Below are 20,216 nucleotides of genomic sequence, written 5' to 3'. Positions count from 1 at the left end.
AGTACAATATTTTGTTATAGTTAACTGTAATAACCTTAGCCACTGTGTTGCTGTTTTACACTGTCTTAATGCATCAATAGAGAGCTTGACTACATAACAACAAGCTTGATACCCATGAATCACTCCCCAGAATTCCTCGGGATGCTGCTGAAGCTCTTCTTGCAAGCTCTTCTTCTTAAACTAAATCTTATCTTACTCTTCATCATTTGCTCAGACTTGTTTGTAGAACTGGTATTTTAATTTTTTTTAAGTTATTCAATTCAAGGAGTGAAAGCACCACTTACATCATACTAACTACGTAATTGTTTCTGACAAGAAGAGTATATAAACCTCTGGTGACATACTTTGTCAGTTAGACAGTATACAGATAGACTTCATTTCACCCTGACTTTAACTTGTGAAAATGTCATTTTCTCTCAGTTTGGAATGACATCTAGTAAGGTAAACTACAAATGTTATTATGGATAATGTTTCAGTAATTACTGTTTTTACTCTTTCAGGTTTAAGTGATATTGCAAACTACAGGGTCATTCTCTTTGTTCTCACTTTACTGTGTTACTGTGTGATTTGGCTGGTAAATTTGACGATAATTGTGACAGTGATTGTGGATAAAAGTCTTCATGAACCCATGTACATCTTCCTCTGCAATCTGTGTGTCAATGGACTCTATGGGACAGCTGCATTTTATCCCAAGTTTCTCTACGATCTTCTATCCACCACTCATGTCATCTCTTATGCAGGATGCCTTTTACAGGGTTTTGCATTGCACTCCACAATTTGTGCTGACTTCTCTCTCCTAGCTCTCATGGCCTATGACAGATACGTGGCTATATGTCGACCTCTTGTGTACCACTCTCTGATGACTACACAAAGAGTTTGTATCTTTTTATTTTTTGCTTGGTTTTTTCCTATTTATCTTCTCTTCTTGAGCACGATAACAACAGCAGTGTTGAGGTTATGTGGCTCACACATACCAAGAATCTACTGTATAAACTGGTTAATTAATAATCTAGCTTGCTCTGCCTCTGTAGCTAGAATTGTTATTCCCGCTTTTAATTACACCTTTTATATCGGCCATATCGTTTTTGTTTTCTGGACTTATGTACATCTGATCAAAACATGTCAGTCATCGAAAGAAAACTGGAACAAATTCATGCAGACATGTGTACCACATTTATTTTCTATAATAGTTGTTGTTGTGTCTTTTTTGTTTGATATGTTATATGTGCGATTTGGCTCAAAAGAATTTCCACAAAGTTTTGAGAATTTTATGGCAATGGAAATTCTTCTCATCCCACCAATCATGAACCCTCTCATTTATGGATTTAAATTAACAAAAATAAGAAACAGAGTTTTGAATGTCATATGTGGTAAAAGTTCAACTTTGAGACTAAAATCATAAGTGTTTCTGCACAGAGGAAACTTTTTTATATACATGTACATATGTAATTTAAGAGAAATGTTAAGTATATTTCTAGGCTCAAGATAGAAGATGTGTTATGTAACTTGGAACACAATAAATTAAAATTTACAATAATAATTTGTTTGTTTCTTAGTTTAAATTACCGGTAAAGTCTAACTTTAACTAAGTTTCTTAGTTAAAATCAGACTTCAACTATTTTCATATCTGTAGCCTTTCAAACATCTATGCTATGCATTATATTTGGTGTCTTATATTTATCAAAAGTTTATTTCTTTTATCTTTTAGGATCTGAATCTCTGTGATTTATAAAGAAGAACATGAGCACACAAGGCTAGATGCCCACCAACTGTCACAGCAGTGTCAAAACTGTTTTACCAGTGGATTTATAGTTTTTCTTTCTTTTTCATTAGTTTGCATTAGGGCTGCCACAAATGATTATTTTGATAGTCGACTAGTCATCGATAATTTTTGCGATTAGTCGACTAATCAGATCATGCATCCATTGGACGTAAAACATACAGCTTATTGCACCAGCATGCATCTGCACTTATATAACTATCATTAGCTTACAGCTTTAAGTGTTTAAGGTATGTGCTAACTAAAAATAAAGACAAGATGATAGTTTATTAAATTTTAATAAACTCTGCAGATTGTTTCGGTGGAGTTTAATGAACTCAGCCGTCTGCTCCTTCCTATCTAAAATATAACAGGACACCGGAGTATATTCTCGAGGATCTCACACTTCTGATAATCAGTTGTCTGCTTGACGTTTATTCAGCTGTGTAAAAACTATAACTTTAATCTCAGCCAAACCGATTTACTCAGGAACAAATAAAATAAATAAAAAAGCCAAACAATAACATTTTTGAGTTATCTAAGTGACTTATATATCATGTTTAACCTGAGTAGCGAAAGACGGCGTTGATTTGAAAATGGTTTGCCCGGAGTCCGGTGTTCTCACCGGCTCTAATGAGCCTTGAACCCCGGCTCGCTATCGAGCTGGTGGGTAACAGATGTCTCCGAAAATGTTGGAGTGCTTTTGAAAATATGTGGTGTCTTGATAAACTGATCAGATACTTGAAGTTTACACAGCTACATTCTCGCCTGAAAACATGTTAAACGTTTATTTTGTGACCCAGAAAGAATAATAAGAGTAATATTAAAACTAACTAGCTGCCGCCATTGTTGGAAACTGAACAGGGCCACGCTGGGCTGCCCTATGAATTCTGGGACACAGCTTCTCCTTCTTCAGGGTTTAACGGCAGCTGGCCTCCTTGTACATGCAGTCCTGCCATCTTCTGTTTCAGTCCGTTATTATACTCTTAAATCCTACTACTTATTCCTGCATCTTTTGTGATCTTACAAAGCTTCAAGCGACGTGTCGACTGTTAAATTAGTCGTCGATGATTTTGATAGTCGACGTAGTCGTGACTAGTCGACTAATCGTGGCAGCCCTAGCTTGCATATATTGCATGAATTAATTACATATATTAAACTACAACCACTTAAGATCATATAGACATTGCAGTCTCCATAAGCATATGCATCAGATCGTTCTTCTGGATTTTATACATTTAATAACAATAAAGGAGTGAAACTACGCACATTTTCTACACATTTTTTATGTATTTAAGTCTGTCAACACACACAGTCTCCCTACGACCCCCAAATGCTTCCGGCCCAGTTCGATAACCCTAAACGGGCCGTAATGCAGTGGTGTCCTGTGGGCATCGTGCCTGACAAAAACAAACTTAGCAATCTGTAAAGTCTTTGGGACAAAGGTGTCAGGCAGGCAATGGTGCAGATGACCAGGAACGCAAAGCGAGCGCAATTGAGGGTTAAGAGACAGCACAGATGGATCAAAGCATGGGGGAGGGGCTCTCAAGCAAGAATTAGCGAGCTGAACAAAAACACCCTGATAACAGACTGTGCTTAGACTGTTCCTCCCCTATGCAAGGCCACCTGGGTTGGCTGGAAGACTGTTTACTTAGCCTGGCAGGGCGAAGGACACTGTCTCAGCTGAACTCTGGACACACACACACATCAGGAAAGTAAATCTCCAAAAGTTGATTCTGTTCATCTGGACGTAGCGTTTTTTGGGAGAAACGTTTCGTCACTCATCCAAGTGACTTCTTCAGAGACGCTGCCCAAGCGAAAACCTGTAGTGATCCCATATGTGTCAGGAGTATCGGAACAGTTGAGACGCATTTTTTCTAAACACCGGGTCTCTGTGGCTTTTAAACCCCAAAATACGCTGCGCCAAAAGTTGGTCCACCCCAAGGATCGTGTCCCCCGACACAAACAGAGTAACATAGTGTACGCTGTTAAGTGCCAGGAGGATTGCCAGGATTTATACATCGGGGAAACCAAACAACCTCTGGCGAAGCGGATGGCACAACACAGAAGAGCTACCTCGTCAGGCCAGGACTCTGCAGTCTATTCACACCTACAGGCCAGTGGACACTCTTTCAATGATGAGGATGTACACATCCTGGACAGGGAAGAACGCTGGTTTGAGCATGGAGTCAAGGAGGCCATTTACGTGAAAAGGGAAAGACCATCTCTGAATCGAGGAGGGGGCCTAAGGGTACATCTTTCACCATCTTACAATGCTGTGATTGCAGCCATTCCCCAACTCTCTGTGAATGGTACTCATGGCCATTGATCAGTGGTCTTTGATCAGTGGGTTTTGGTCAGTGGTTGTTGATCAATGGTCATGAGAATTTGCATAATTATGATTAAGGAACTGACCTCCCAGCCCATTGTTCCTTCAGTGGGCTGGTTTCAGTCATTATGCAAATGTACTGTTTATAAGATTTGGGGAAACCTGCAGTCAGCTGAGACTGAAGAAGTCACTTGGATGAGTGACGAAACGTTTCTCCCACAAAACGATACGTCCAGATGAACAGAATCAACTTTTGGAGATAGACCATCTAAGTTTTCAGTTCATAGTTCTGAAGTTCCCGCTTTTCTGATGGACCTTTTTTAGTTCCTAGCTCTTGGTTTTGATCTCTTAGTTAATTTTACTCTTACTTTAGTGTGTCACTTTATAAATAAAGCTTTGCTAACCCGCGTTTCTGTGTGAGTCCTGCTCTCAGTCCACCTGTCTTGTGCGGCCTCGGCCGTGACACCAGTGTTCTGTCACAATTACTGATGCAGATGGCATGGAGAGAGGATGTGGACCCAAGAGCAGACGATGGAAACAGAATCTGACTTTAAATTGAAGGCATGCCATGGGAATCAGGGGAAAACACAGCTGGAGCTAATGACACATACACATACACCTCACACACATACACACACGAGATCAGGAGGAAGCAAAACTCAACACACTCAACACAAGACGAGGAACTATCAAAATAAATAAAAGAGAACCTGAGATAAAAGACAGAAACACGGACTAGACGCTGGAATCAGGGAAGGCAGACATAATACTTATGTAGACATGATACATGGAACACAGGAGGAGGCACAGTAGTAAAGCCTAGGAATAAGAAATCACTAAATAAAAAAGAACTTAGGAAGCTAAAATTACAAGAGACTAAACCATGGAAAACTACGGAGCCCCACAAGGGACATGGGAGAAAAAATATGAAGATGAACTTTTGTGACATCTCGCAAAAGTTTTGCGAGATCCCAAGTTACTTTTGCGAAATCTCGCAAGACTTTTGCAAGATCTCGTAAAAGTTCATCTTCATTTTTTTTTCTCCCATGTCCCTTGCGGGGCTCCATAGAAAACACCATGAAAAACATGAACCACGAAAGAATATACAAAGCCCAGAAAACCAAAAACACTGGGTCCCAGACCCCGTACCATGACGAACCAATGTCATGACAAAACAGAATTTTGAATCTTATATGTAGTAAAGGTTCAGCTTTTAGATTAAAGTCACGAATTTGTCTGCACACAAAAAATGTTTTTGTGCTTTGGAGTTTGTACGTGCTTTGGAATTTGTACGTTCTTTGTCTCTAGGGGCCACCGTATATATTTATATATAAATATATATAAATAAAACCACAGGGTTTTTTTTACATAAGTAATTCCTTTTGTGCATAATTTTATATTGTTGTTAATAATAAATTAAAGCAACAAAACAACCTGAAGAGCTGGTTGGGAGCTGAAAGAGCCGGTTCTCTAAAAAGAGCCGGAAATCCCATTAATAACAGTGTGACATGTACGTTAGATAGCTAGGCGTTTTTCACTAGTTTGCATATATATTACACTGATTGAAATACAAGTGTCAGAGCTTCCTTTTGGTGTTTACATGTCTGAATAAAAAAACTAAAACTAAAGCCATCTCCATTATATTATTTTACTTGACTTTGTTTTGTAAGTGACATAATTAGGTTTAAAATTACTTTTTTTTTCTGAAGTTTACCTTCATATGTTTAAGTACAATATTTTGTTATAGTTAACTGTAATAACCTTAGCCACTGTGTTGCTGTTTTACACTGTCTTAATGCATCAATAGAGAGCTTGACTACATAACAACAAGCTTGATACCCATGAATCACCCCCCAGAATTCCTTGGGATGCTGCTGAAGCTCTTCTTGCAAGCTCTTCTTAAACTAAATGCATTAATTTATCTTACTCCTCATCATTTGCTCAGACTTGTTTGTAGAACTGGTATTTTAATTTTTTTTTAAGTTATTCAATTCAAGGAGTGAAAGCACCACTTACATCATACTAACTACGTAATTGTTTCTGACAAGAAGAGTATATAAACCTCTGGTGACATACTTTGTCAGGGAGACAGTATACAGATAGACTTCATTTCACCCTGACTTTAACTTGTGAAAATGTCATTTTCTCTCAGTTTGAAATGACACCTAGTAAGGTAAACTAATATTTTGTTATGGATAATGTTTCAGTAATTACTGTTTTTACTCTTTCAGGTTTAAGTGATATTGCAAACTACAGGGTCATTCTCTTTGTTCTCACTTTACTGTGTTACTGTGTGATTTGGCTGGTAAATTTGACAATAATTGTGACAGTCATTGTGGATAAAAGCCTTCATGAACCCATGTACATCTTCCTCTGCAATCTGTGTGTCAATGGACTCTATGGGACAGCTGCATTTTATCCCAAGTTTCTCTACGATCTTCTGTCCACCACTCATGTCATCTCTTATGCAGGATGCCTTTTACAGGGTTTTGCATTGCACTCCACAATTTGTGCTGACTTCTCTCTCCTAGCTCTCATGGCCTATGACAGATACGTGGCTATATGTCGACCTCTTGTGTACCACTCTCTGATGACTAAACAAAAAGTTTGTATCTTTGTATTTTTTGCTTGGTTTTTTCCTATTTATCTTCTCTTCTTGAGCACGATAACAACAGCAGTGTTGAGGTTATGTGGCTCACACATACCAAGAATCTACTGTATAAACTGGTTAATTAATAATCTAGCTTGCTCTGCCTCTGCAGCTAGAATTGTTATTCCTGCTTTTAATTACACCTTTTATATCGGCCATATCCTTTTTGTTTTCTGGACTTATGTATATCTGATCAAAACATGTCAGTCATCGAAAGAAAACTGGAACAAATTCATGCAGACATGTGTACCACATTTATTTTCCTTAATAGTTGTTGCTGTGTCTTTTTTGTTTGATATGTTATATGTGCGATTTGGCTCAAAAGAATTTCCACAAAGTTTTGAGAATTTCATGGCAATGGAAATTCTCCTCATCCCACCAATTATTAATCCCCTCATGTATGGATTTAAATTAACAAAAATAAGAAACAGAGTTTTGAATGTCATATGTGGTAAAAGTTCAACTTTGAGACTAAAATCATAAGTGTTTCTGCACAGAGGAAACTTTTTTATATACATGTACATATGTAATTTAAGAGAAATGTTTATATTTCTACGCTCAAGATAGAAGATGTGTTATGTAACTTGGAACACAATAAAATAAAATTTACAATAATAATTTGTTTGTTTCTTAGTTTAAATTAAAGTCTTAGTTAAAATCAGACAACTATTTTCATACCTGTAGCCTTTCACACAGCTATGCTATGCATTATATTTGGTGTCTTATATTTATCAAAAGTTTATTTATTTTTATCTTTTAAGATCTGAATCTCTGTGAGTTGTAAAGAAGAACATGAGCACACAAGGCTAGATGCCTGATAGCTAGATCCCCACCAACTGTCACAGAAGTGTCAAAACTGTTTTACCAGTGGATTTATAGTTTTTTTATATCTTTTTCATTAGCTTCCATATATTGCATGAATTAATTACATATATTAAACTACAACCACTTAAGATCATATAGACATTGCAGTCTCCATAAGCATATGCATCAGATCGTTCTTCTGGATTTTAAACATTTAATAACAATAAAGGAGTGAAACTACGCACATTTTCTACACACTTTTTATGTATTTAAGTCTGTCAACACACACAGTCTCCCTACGACCCCAAAAGTCCAAAACAAAATGCTTCCGGCACAGTTCGATAACCCTAAACAGGCCGTCATGCAGTGGTGTCCTGTGGGCATCGTGCCTGACAAAAACAAACTTAGCAATCTGTAAAGTCTTTGGGACAAAGGTGTCAGGCAGGCAATGGTGCTGTCATGGCGAGTGAGATGAGCCGTGTGGAAAATAAAGGAGGATCCAAACGCAGGCACTTGTACAGGTGTGAGGGTGGTTTATTAAACACAAAATGAAATGGACAAAATGGCGAACGGAGCAGAGACTAAACTAAACTGGGAACAAACTGACTACAGAACACGAACCTGAACATGAATGAGAGTGGGCGGAAACAGATGACGGTTGACAGCAGGGAAACACACAGATCAAGCAGGGTGGATACACAGACGGACCAGCAACTACAAACACAGAAGACGCGACTTAAATACACTGGGTAGTAATGAGGGAATGGGCAACAGAAGGGAGACACAGCTGGGAATAATCAACAAGACAAGACAGAGGTAAAACTGAACACACTCACATGAGACGCAGACCTTCACAATAAAGCAGGAAATGAGAACACTACACCAAGACGCAGAAACCAAACAAAAAACAAGGAGCATGAGTCCAGAGTAGTTCATAAACACAACAAAAACGGTGCAACACAAACACTGGAGACCTAGAAACAGTCCAAGAAATCCAAAGTCCAGGGATACAGAAACGATCCAAACAAAACTAGACCGGAACTCAACACGAGTCCACGAAAAGTTCAGGGGGCCGACCGTGCGGACAGCAGCGACGGGGAAACAGTTCTGAAGGCCGACCGTGCAAACGGCCACGGCAGCGACAGGAAAACAGTTCTGGAGGCCGACCGTGCACACGGCAACGGCGGCGGCGCAGGCAAAACCAATCAGGAGGCCGACCACTTGGAAGGCAGTGGCGGCCACTGAGCAGGTCCGGAGGTCGGCCGCGATGCCAGCGGCGGCGACGAACTCTTTCCGGAGGCCGTCCTCGACGGCCATGATGCCAACTTGGAGGCCTGGAAAACGGCCGGCAGAGGCGAGGCGGAACAGGACGAGCTGGGTCCCATGACGGTGTGGCAACCGCAGGGCCAGACGAGGCAGGGCCAGACAAGGCAGGGCCAGACAAGGGCGAAGCAGAAGCTGGACCAGACGAAGGCGGAGCAGAAGCTGGACCAGACGAAGGCGGAGCAGAAGCTGGACCAGACGAAGGCGGAGCTGAAGCTGGACCAGACGAAGGCAGAGCTGAAGCTGGACCAGGCGTGGACGAAGACACAGAGGCTGGACCAGGCGTGGATGAAGACACAGAGGCTGGACCAGGCGTGGACGAAGACACAGAGGCTGGACCAGGTGTGGACGAAGACACAGAGGCTGGACCAGGCGTGGACGAAGACACAGAGGCTGGACCAGGCGTGGACAAAGACACAGAGGCGGAACCTGACGGCAGCGGGACGGCAGCGGAACCTGACGGCAGCGGGACGGCTGCGGGCAGTGATATGGATGCTGCAGGAGATGATGCTGCGGGCAGTGATATGGATGCTGCAGGAGATGATATGGATGCTGCAGGCGGTGATGTAGATGCTGCAGGCGGTGATGTAGATGCTGCAGGCGGTGATGTAGATGCTGCAGCGGTGATGTAGATGCTGCAGGCGGCGATGCAGATGTCGCGGGGGATGATTCAGCAGGTGACGGCTGAACAGCCCTCCCCGGACCGCCAGCAGACGGGAGGATGTACTGTCTGGGTCCTCCAGGATCCTCAGCTAACGAGGTGTGGTGCTGGGTGGGCTCCTCGGACCGACCAGCAGACGTGGCATAAGGCTGGACGGGCGACTCGGGCCCTCCAGCTGACGACACTTGAGGCTGGCTGGGTTCTCCCGAACCCCCAGCTGACGACACTTGAGGCTGGCTGGGTTCTCCCGAACCCGCAGCTGACGACACTTGAGGCTGGACGGGCGACTCGGGCCCTCCAGCTGACGACACTTGAGGCTGGCTGGGTTCTCCCGAACCCCCAGCTGACGACACTTGAGGCTGGCTGGGTTCTCCCGAACCCGCAGCTGACGACACTTGAGGCTGGACGGGCGACTCGGGCCCTCCAGCTGACGACACTTGAGGCTGGCTGGGTTCTCCCGAACTCCCAGCTGACGACACTTGAGGCTGGCTGGGCTCCCCTGAACCCCCAGCAGACGAAACTTGAGGCTGGCTGGGCTCCTCGGGCCCTCCAGCCGACGAGGCAGGATGCTGGCTGGGTTCACCTGAACCCCCAGCTGACAACACTTGAGGCTGGCTGGGTTCTCCTGAACCCCCAGCAGACGAAACTTGAGGCTGGATGGGCTCCTCAGGCCCTCCAGCCGACGACACTTGAGGCTGGACGGGCGACTCGGGCCCTCCAGCTGAGACAGACACTGAAGCAGCAGGTACGCAGACCTCTGCCAGTGTGGACACTGGCTGGGACTGAGCAGCACAGTGGCTAGACTCAGGCAGCAACAGTAGGATGCAGTCCTCAGAGGGCTGAAAGTGTTCCCCAATACACTCAGCAGAGGACGGAGGCGGACGGGTGAACTGACTTGAACTCACAGGGGGTGCTGAGAGCCGAGCATGTTCTGGTGAGTTCCCCGGTGAAACTGCTGGCGCTGGCGTCTTGACCTCTAGGGGTCCAGAGTCAGCTGGTGAGCGACACCCAGCCTCTGGGGAGGCCTTAGAGGGAGTAACTGTCTCTGAGGTGGCCAGCTTAAGAGAACCAGCAGATGTTGTGGTGAAGTGTGTTCCCTGCTTGTAAAGAGACAGTGAGGATGGTGACTGAATGAACAAGTGGGTAGGCTGCTGAACTGATGGCAACTGAGCTACAGGTAGCGAAGTTGTAACAGGTGGTGGAGTGGCTGACTGAACTGCGGGCAGCTGGGCTGCTGACTGAACTGCGGGCAGCTGGGCTGCTGACTAAACTGCGGGCAGCTGGGCTGCTGACTGAACTGCGTGCAGCTGTACAGACCTGATGTTTGACTGGGGTGAAAGTGAGGATGGGACAATATGGCCAGAAAAACCTGTTTCAGAAAGGTTTATTGCTTTCCCTGGAGGAACTGACGGAGACAAAAAAGCTTCCCTGACACTTAAATTCCCTACGTTCGTAGTGCTAGGCTCAGCTACTCCAGGCATGGAAGCAACAGCGTGAACACAGTCATTAACAGAGAATGTGGGCTCAGAAAAGGCAGTCTTAGGAGCTATGACCATGGGTGAGACGGGGAAAACATTGTTATCCTCAGTAGAAACACAAAAGGTTGCCCCAGAAACAACAGTCACAGAAGCAACAGAATCAACAAAAGTGTCCCTTTCACTCACCACAGCTGGCTGCTCTGACATTCTGAACTCCGGCTGTGGGGTGCCGCGCCGGCGGCGTGAACGTCGCTTCCTCCGTGGAGACGGCTCCGACGGGCCGGGTAACTCCTCATCCGGCGGTACGGACGGCACGTCCTCCGTTGAAGCGAGCGGGTGAGCAGTGGCGGCGGGGGGGTGAAGGTGTAGTTCGTGGAGAATGAAGTTTTGTACGAGCGGGTGGAGTGAGTCCAATAGCCAGGGATAATCGGACATAAGCTGTTGTAGCCTGACTTCCAGAACGTAGAGAAACGCTTCTCCCTCATGCTCGAGCCATAGGTTGATTAATTTGGAAGCTGATTCCGTTATGAGCTCTCGAAGCTCCGTGGGTGGGGTGAATGCCGCTGGATCCATATCTGGCTGGTCCGTACTGTCACGGCGAGTGAGATGAGCCGTGTGGAAAATAAAGGAGGATCCAAACGCAGGCACTTGTACAGGTGTGAGGGTGGTTTATTAAACACAAAATGAAATGGACAAAATGGCGAACGGAGCAGAGACTAAACTAAACTGGGAACAAAATGACTACAGAACACGAACCTGAACATGAATGAGAGCGGGCGGAAACAGATGACGGTTGACAGCAGGGAAACACACAGATCAAGCAGGGTGGATACACAGACGGACCAGCAACTACAAACACAGAGGACGCGACTTAAATACACTGGGTAGTAATGAGGGAATGGGCAACAGAAGGGAGACACAGTTGGGAATAATCAACAAGACGAGACAGAGGTAAAACTGAACACACTCACATGAGACGCAGACCTTCACAATAAAACAGGAAACGAGAACACTACACCAAGACGCAGACCTGACACTGAGAGACAGACAGAAAATAACACATGGAACCTAAATGCTAACATGAGACACAAAACCCGAGACACAAATAAACAGAACATGGAACTCTAATAATAATCTATCATCACAATAATCATCACCACCACCACCAGTATAACAGTGAAAAATCCATCATTCAAAACCAAAACATAACTCAAAATACTGGGTCACACCGACCCAGAACCGTGACAGGTGCAGATGACCAGGAACGCAAAGCGAGCGCAATTGAGGGTTAAGAGACAGCACAGGTGGATCAAAGCATGGGGGAGGGGCTCTCAAGCAAGAATTAGAGAGCTGAACAAAAACACCCTGATAACAGACTGTGCTTACTGTTCCTCCCCTATGCAAGGCCACCTGGGTTGGCTGGAAGACTGTTTACTTAGCCTGGCAGGGCGAAGGACACTGTCTCAGCTGAACTCTGGACACACACACACACACATACACATACACTGATACACACTCATCCCCCCTCCCTTTCCAAATGCCTTCGATGCTTGTCCCCTCCCGGGGAAGATGGCGGTGGACTGGACCAGCGCAGACATGCTGCAGGACCGGATGCGCTGTCTACACCGGCTCTCTATTACCCGCCCCTGTTGCTTGTCTTGTGTTTCTATGGTGTATTGATAGTCATGTGCTTTTTGTATGCGCTGAGGTGCTTTTTTTCTGTTCTCAAACTAATCCCCCTGTTGGAGCTCAGTCTGGGGGGAGTTCTTTTTTCTCTTTGTCTTTCCTCATGTTGTGCATTTTCCATTGTTATACCTCTCTGTCCTGTCTTCCCCATGTGATGTTTGTGTAATGTATGCATGGTCGGAAGGGTAAGATGGCGCTGGCACGGCTGGCAGCCTTAACCTAATTTCCCTCGGGATGATTAAAGTATGATCAATCAATCAATCAATCAATTCACTGGGAACGCTGAGGAGCTGACCAAGAACCACTTCAGGCGGAGACACGTGATCCTTCTTAACTGCAGAGCGCAGCCCAAGCAAAACCCACGGGAGGCGGTCAACCCAGTTGTCATCCTTTAAGGAAGCACGAAGCGCAGCTTTAAGCGACCTGTGGAACCGCTCACACATCCCATTGGCTTGCGGTTTGTATGCAGCGGTGTGATGGACCCTGACCCCCAGTTCATCAGCTATGGTCGACCAAAGCTCCGAAACGAACTCAGGGGACCGAAATGCGAAACCCAAGTTGACAAAAATGCTCTGGCCACCACTGCTGCGGTCGTGGACACCAGAGGGATCGCCTCTGGCCACTGGGTGGTGCAGTCAACGATGGTCAAAAGATGCGTGAAACCTTGTGACTGCAGCAGGGGAAGCCACCAGATATACATGCACATGATCAAAACATTTGCCGGGGATGAGGAACTGCTCAAGGGGCGCCTTAGTGTGTTTATGGACCTTCGCAAGCTGGCATGGAACACACACTGCTGCCCATTCCTTCACAGATTTGTGAAGGCCTGGCCAAACAAAGTTGGACCTGACCACTTTAACAGAGGCCCGGATCCCTGGATGAGATACAGCATGCATCGAGTCAAAAACGCGACAACGCCATGAAAATGGAAACACCAGGCTTGGGTGGCTGGTGGGAACGTCACAGACCAGGAGAGGACCGCCATCTTGCATGGGTCTGTCCTCCAGCATGAGGCCTGTCTGCGCAGATTTAAGTGCAAGGGTGTCTGGGTCACTACTCTGATCAGCAGCCATGGCGGAGTAGTCTATGCATAAACTGGAGAAACCAGCGCATGGGACAAACAGTGAACCACGTGGTTGGACTTACCAGCCACATGCTGAATGTCTGTGGTAAACTCAGAAATGGCTGCCAAATGGCGCACTCCACGTGTGTGGTAAAGTTATGACCCTAGAGAAAGCGGTTGTAAAAGTTCACTATCCCCCAAAATTCCTGCAGTGCCTTAACAGATGTCATACGCGAAAAATCTGAAACAGCCCGGACTTTGTCTGGCAATGGAACCGCTCCCTCAGCAGAAAAACGGTGCTCCAGGAAATCGAGAACCAGCAACCCAAACTGGCATTTAGACGGGTTAATGATCAGGCCATGCGCTGCCAAGAGCTCAAAAACCTGACGCAGATGGGAAGTGTGCTGCCCCTCTGAGCTGCTGGCCACCAGTATATGATCAAGCTATACAAAAAGAAAGGGCAGCCCACGTAAGACCGAGTTCATCAAACGCTGGAAGGTTTGGGTGGCACCTTTCAGGCTGAAAGGCATGTGCAAAAACTCAAAAAGACCAAACAGAGTAATTACGGCAGTTTGGGGGGCATCCTCAGCGCACACGGGAATGTGGTAATACTCCTAGTGTAGTGATGTAATATTCCACCCCGTGCTTTGTCACAGTGTTCGAGAAGGTGGGGACAGTGAGGAAAACTCTGAACGCAAACACTGAAGTAATTCTCCGAAGCTACAAAATTAGCATGCAACATGGGCTCAGCACCCCGAATAAAACAGGGTAATAAAGAAAAAGACAGCATCAATCAAACGTCTGTTGGCGATATCAAGCAGTAGTATGTGAGCACAAAGAAAATCAGTGCCTATTATAGGCACAGAGCTAGCAGCAACTACAAAGTTCCACTGGAAGTCCCGGTCATGAAAACAAACAGTTACTTAACCTTTCACCGAAATTTTTGCATGAGTCCTCTATGAAGAGCAGCCTTTCCTTTTCGCCAGCGATCGCAGCCGCCGCAGAACGCTGGCGGGCTCATTTCCCTGGGCCTTAAAACTGCAAGGCAGCAGACAGCGCTGTGCTCTGGCAGAGTCAGAGGACCCTGGGAGAATCGGCGGGGGTGCAGGGGATGCCGCCAGTGAGTCGCGAACAATCGCCTGGATGCCAAAGCTCCTGGTAGCCAGGAGGATGCGATCTGCTTCTTCTGCAAGTGAGCAGTAATCCTTCACGGCCAGCAGTGGGGAGTTGGCAAAGGCAGCACGCACTGGAGCTGGCAGCTGTCAGAGGAAGAGGTGAGTGAAGAAGAATCCTCAGTCATCCGTTCCTAGCAAGGACAGCATGCTCTCCATGAGCTTGAGAGCAGTATCATCACCCAGGCCAGAGAGAGAGAGGAGTTTCTCGGCCCGCTCTGCATCTGAGAGGGAGTAGCGCTGCAGCAGCAGTACCTTGAGAGCAGTGTATTTCCCTTGGGTGGGGGGATCCTGGAGGAGGGTCATAACGCGGCGGGTGGACAGCGGATCCAGCGAGACCACCACATGATGGTATTTCGTGTTGTTGGCTGAAACGCCACGAAGAGCTAACTGAGCTTCGATGTGCACGAACCATGAAGGAAGGTTGTAAAATCAAAATTCCAGCAGCTTAACCACCACAATAAATGCAACTATAGGTGGAGGTGGAAGTCTGGCAAACGCCGATGTTTCCAGGCTGGAGCTGGCTCCGTGTGTGAACTTTTGCATGTTCGCCTCAGAGGTCACCAATGTGGAGGTAGGTAAGGATGACACGAGATATCTCAATATTTCATTCCAACTTTAATCACTGCTTTACACAACTGAACATAGAAAGCGCCAAAACCTTCATCCCCTCACTTCTCCTAACCCTGGGTGTGAGTGGAGCCACCTGGTGGTCCGCCACAGTGCGTCCTGAGATTTGGTTTTCACCCAGGTGTCATCCACATATCTGAACCAATGAGTTGGTGGTGTTCCAGGGTAGGATATCCACTTCTTCCATCTAATTGGCCACAATGGGAGAAACTGGGGAACCCATGGCACACCCATCTTTCTGCCTGTAGTACTGACCCTTGTATGTGAAATAGGTGGAATTAAGACACAGTTACAAAAGCAAACACACTTGGTCGGTGCTGAGACTGGTACTGTTGCTGAGGTTGGGGTCATCCTTTAATCTCTTACGAAATACCACCACTCCAACTAAAGAGCTCTCAAACTAAACATGAGAATCCCTAAACTGGGGAAACCAAGCAAATAAAAACAAAACCTGGAACACTTGAAAAACCTTGGAACTTTAGGAAAAACATGGAGGAAACGCAGATAATTGAGACCAGGTAAAGGAAGACAAAGGACTAAATACTCAAAGGATAACAAGGGGATGAGAACCAGGAGGGAAGCACAGCTGGGGCTAATTACACAAACACACACATGAAACCGGGAGGAAGCAAAACTGAACACAAGACGGGGAACTATCAAATCAAAACAGGAAACATGAGACAAAGACAGAAACGTGGACTAGACGCTGAAACTGGGGAAGAGCAGACATGAAAACTTAACTAGACATGACACATGGAACACAGAAGGAGGCACATGAATAAAACCTGGGAATAAGAAAACACTAAATGCAAAATAACTTAAGAAAACAGTCAATCAAAGAATATACAAAACCCAGAAATACAAAAACACTGGGTCCCAGACCCCATACCATAACAAACCAGCTTTTAGATTAAAGTCATGAATTTCTCTGCACAAAAAATTTTTTTTTGTGTATGTGCATATCTCATTACAGAGAAATATGAAGAATGTTGTTGATAAACAAACACTGTGACCTGTATGTTATATGGCTAGATGCACTTCATTAGTTTGCAGATATTGCACTGATTGAAATACAAGTATCAGAGCTTCCTTTTGGTTTTTACATTTGTGAATAAAAAAGACTAAAACCAAACACATTACCATTATATTATTTTACTTGATTTTGTTTTGTAGGTGACGAAAAGGTTTCAGTTAGTTTTTTTTTCTAAAGTTTACCTTCATATGTTTAAGTACAATGTTTACTTATACTTAACTGTAACAACCTTAGCCACTGTGTTGCTGTTTTGCATCGAAAATGAAGGTCTTAATGCATGTGTAGAGAGTTTAAATAGACTGTACCAACAAGCTCAATACCCCATGAATCACCCCCCAAAATTCCTCGGAATGCTGCTGAAGCTCTTCTTGCAAGCCCTTCTTCTTAAACTAAATTTATTAATTTATCTTACTCCTCATCATTTCCTCACACCTGTTTGTATTTTATGCAACTGCTGAGATCTGGGAAATGACTACAAAGTGCTTGTATCTTTAAAAGTAAAAATAAGTTATTCGACTAAAGGAGTGAAAGCACAGCTGACATCATGCTAACCACGTAATTGTGGCTGACAAGAAGAGTATATAAACCTCTGGTGACATACTTTGTCAGGGAGACAGTACACAGACAAACTTCATTTCACCCTGGCTTTAACTTGGAAAAATGTCATTTGCTCTCAGTCTGAAATGACACCTAGTAAGGTAAACTAAAAATGTTATTATGGATAATGTTTCAGTAATTACTGTTTTTACTCTCTCAGGTTTACGTGACATTGCAAACTATAGGGTCATTCTCTTTGTTCTCACTTTACTGTGTTACTGTGTGATTTGGCTGGTAAATGTGACAATAATTGTGACAGTCATTGTGGATAAAAGCCTTCATGAACCCATGTACATCTTCCTCTGCAATCTGTGTTTCAATGGACTCTATGGGACAGCTGCATTTTATCCCAAGTTTCTCTACGATCTTCTGTCCACCGCTCATGTCATCTCTTATGCAGGATGCCTTTTACAGGGTTTTGCATTGCACTCCTCAGTCGCTGCTGACTTCTCTCTTCTAGCTCTCATGGCCTATGACAGATACGTAGCTATATGTCGACCTCTTGTGTACCACTCTCTGATGACTAAACAAAGAGTTTGTATTTTTGTATTTTTTGCTTGGCTTATTCCCATTTATCTTCTCTTCATGAGCACAATAACAACAGCAGTGTTGAGGTTATGTGACTCACACATACAAAGGATCTACTGTGTAAACTGGTTAATTTCTAATCTAGCTTGCTTTCCCTCTGTAGCTAAAACTGTTATTCCTGCTTTTAATTACACCTTTTATGTTGGCCATGTCGTTTTTGTTTTCTGGTCTTATGTACATCTGATCAAAACATGTCAGTCATCCAAAGAAAACTGGAACAAATTCATGCAGACATGTGTACCACATTTATTCTCTTTAACGGTTGTTGTTGTGTCTTTGCTTTTTGATATGTTATACATGCGATTTGGCTCAAAAGAAATACCACAAAATGTTGAGAATTTCATGGCAATGGAGTTTCTCCTTATCCCACCAATCATGAATCCCCTTATGTATGGACTCAAACTAACAAAAATAAGAAACAGAGTTTTAAATTTTATATGTGGTAAAAGTTCAGCTTTTAGATTAAAGTCATAGGTGTGTCTGCACAGAGGGAAAAAAATGATCATATATGTACATATGTAATTTAAGAGAAATTTGAATTTCCTTGTCAATAGACAGTGTAACATGTACATAACCTCTCTAGTTTCTAGATAGAAGATGCATTATGTAACTTGGAACACAAATAAAGACAATTTACAATAATATTTCGTGTTTTTCATAGTTAAAATGTCTAAGTCTGATTTTAACTTAAAATCAGACTTCTAGTCTATTCATACTTGTGGCCTTTCAGACTTCTGTACTACACATTATACTTGGTTTGTTTAACTGTATCTCAAAATAGTCAAATAGTCAAAAGTTTATTTCTTGTTATACTTTTATCTTAAAAGATCTGAATCTCTGTAAGGAAATTCAGGAGAGCATACAAGACGAGATGCCCACCATCTATCATAGCACAGTCAAAACTAGTTTATTCTGGATTAATAGTTTTATATATTTTTTCATTAGGTAACTCTTTATAACATGACCTGTGAATAAGGCTCGAGCACCCTGTACTTACCTGCAATTTGCAGGCACCAGTCAGGTTTTTGCAACAAACAATAAAACAAGTACACTGTAAGTACCTTGTACTTTCTGGGGCACAGGTCAAGTTTTGGAGCAACTAAGGTGCAAGTATCCTGTATTTACTTGCATTTGGCGGGCAACAAGTCAGGCTCTTGGAGGAAACAATTAAACAATTTTCACTGTAAAACCTGCACCTCTGGCAAAAGTACCCTGTACTTGCATACAATTTCTGGGCAACAAGGCACAAGTACCCTGTTTTTACCTTCAACTTGTAGGCAACAAGTCAGATGCAGGGAACAAAGAAACAATTACACTGTAAGTACCCTGCAGTTTCTGGGGTGCGGGCCATATTATGGAGTCACTTAATCTTGCCCAACTTCCTGGTATTTTACAGGGAAAGAGACACAAATTGTACTGTAAATAATTTTATGTATCATAGCAGCCTAAGTAATTACTAAGTAAGTACTGCTTAAGTAATTTTCTGCATAATAGAAGTTTTAGTATTCAGATGTCTTTATATATTACCTATAAAATGAATACAGTGATAATCACTTCTCCATTTCTTATTGAAAATTATACATTGATACGTACACTCAAACTCTGGAGAGCATAGGCATCATACAAAAATGGAGGTGGTTTAATGGGTAACCCTTAAAAACGTTATACTCAGAATCACCATGGAATTTACAAGTTTTTTTCTTTTCAATTTGGAAAATATTTTTTACTTTGTGAGCAAATGTCCAAAAACCTCCTCAGACTGTCAGCATATTTTCGTAGAGTCATCCCAACTAGTAAAAAAGCACACCAAAGCTTTCACCTTCTCGAGTGATGTCCACCTGTACAGACAAAAATTTACGATGGAAGTTTTTAGTGTCTTGTGTCTCTGTTGTGTTTTCATATCTGTTATTCCTGGTCTCGTCTGTGTATGACTTCTTGTTACTTCTTGCTTTACTTTGACAGTTTGTGCCCTACGTTAGTGTTTCTAGTTTTGCGTCTCCCTGGTCCCATCTGTTAATTAATGTCACCTGTGTTCCCCATATGGTCCTCATTTCCTCGTTTTCCTGGTGTATTTATTGTCTAAGTTTTCATCTGTTCAGCGTCGCATCGTACCATCATACCTCACTGTGTGTTCTGTTTGCCTGCCAGCCTGCTTGCTTATTTAGTTTTTGGTATTTTCAGTTTCAGTTTAGTTACATGTCAGTGTTTACAATAAATCAGTTTAAAGTGCACTGTTCACCTTTGAGAGTTCTGCATATTGGGTCCTTCTCCTGCCTGCCTCGACACAGCCATGACAGAACGACACGACCACACAATGGACCCAGCAGACTTGGTGAGGGAGCACCGCTCGCGCTTTGATGGAACACGGTTGGTTCTTGGGGGTCCTCTGTGTTGCCGGACTTCCTCGTTTGCCACTTACCCTTCTGCCCACTCTTCCTTTTCC

General features: G+C 43.7%; 3 protein-coding genes across 3 annotated transcripts; all 3 read left to right on the top strand.

Annotated features, from left to right (window-relative positions):
- The first annotated feature begins 460 nt into the window (after positions 1–460).
- LOC134645796 (olfactory receptor 5F1-like) lies at positions 461–1,402 on the top strand. Its single transcript, XM_063499389.2, has one exon. It carries the CDS (start codon positions 461–463, stop codon positions 1,400–1,402), a length of 942 nt encoding a protein of 313 aa, XP_063355459.1.
- Positions 1,403–6,279: 4,877 nt separating this feature from the next.
- On the top strand, positions 6,280–7,221 carry LOC134645811 (olfactory receptor-like protein COR6). The gene has a single exon (XM_063499409.1). It carries the CDS (start codon positions 6,280–6,282, stop codon positions 7,219–7,221), a length of 942 nt encoding a protein of 313 aa, XP_063355479.1.
- A 10,075-nt stretch (positions 7,222–17,296) lies between these two features.
- On the top strand, positions 17,297–18,247 carry LOC134645731 (olfactory receptor 5F1-like). Its single transcript, XM_063499294.1, has one exon. The coding sequence runs from the start codon at positions 17,306–17,308 to the stop codon at positions 18,245–18,247; it is 942 nt and encodes a 313-aa protein (XP_063355364.1). The 5' UTR covers positions 17,297–17,305.
- Positions 18,248–20,216: the final 1,969 nt, after the last annotated feature.

Source organism: Pelmatolapia mariae, linkage group LG16_19 (genome assembly GCF_036321145.2).
Source record: "Pelmatolapia mariae isolate MD_Pm_ZW linkage group LG16_19, Pm_UMD_F_2, whole genome shotgun sequence".
Classification (NCBI taxonomy): domain Eukaryota; kingdom Metazoa; phylum Chordata; class Actinopteri; order Cichliformes; family Cichlidae; genus Pelmatolapia; species Pelmatolapia mariae.
This window is presented reverse-complemented; position numbering and strand designations above follow the sequence as displayed.

Bases quoted from the DNA above. Each gene is read 5' to 3' on its own strand.
- LOC134645731 (XM_063499294.1), top strand. From the start codon at position 17,306: ATGGATAATGTTTCAGTAATTACTGTTTTTACTCTCTCAGGTTTACGT.
- LOC134645796 (XM_063499389.2), top strand. From the start codon at position 461: ATGGATAATGTTTCAGTAATTACTGTTTTTACTCTTTCAGGTTTAAGT.
- LOC134645811 (XM_063499409.1), top strand. From the start codon at position 6,280: ATGGATAATGTTTCAGTAATTACTGTTTTTACTCTTTCAGGTTTAAGT.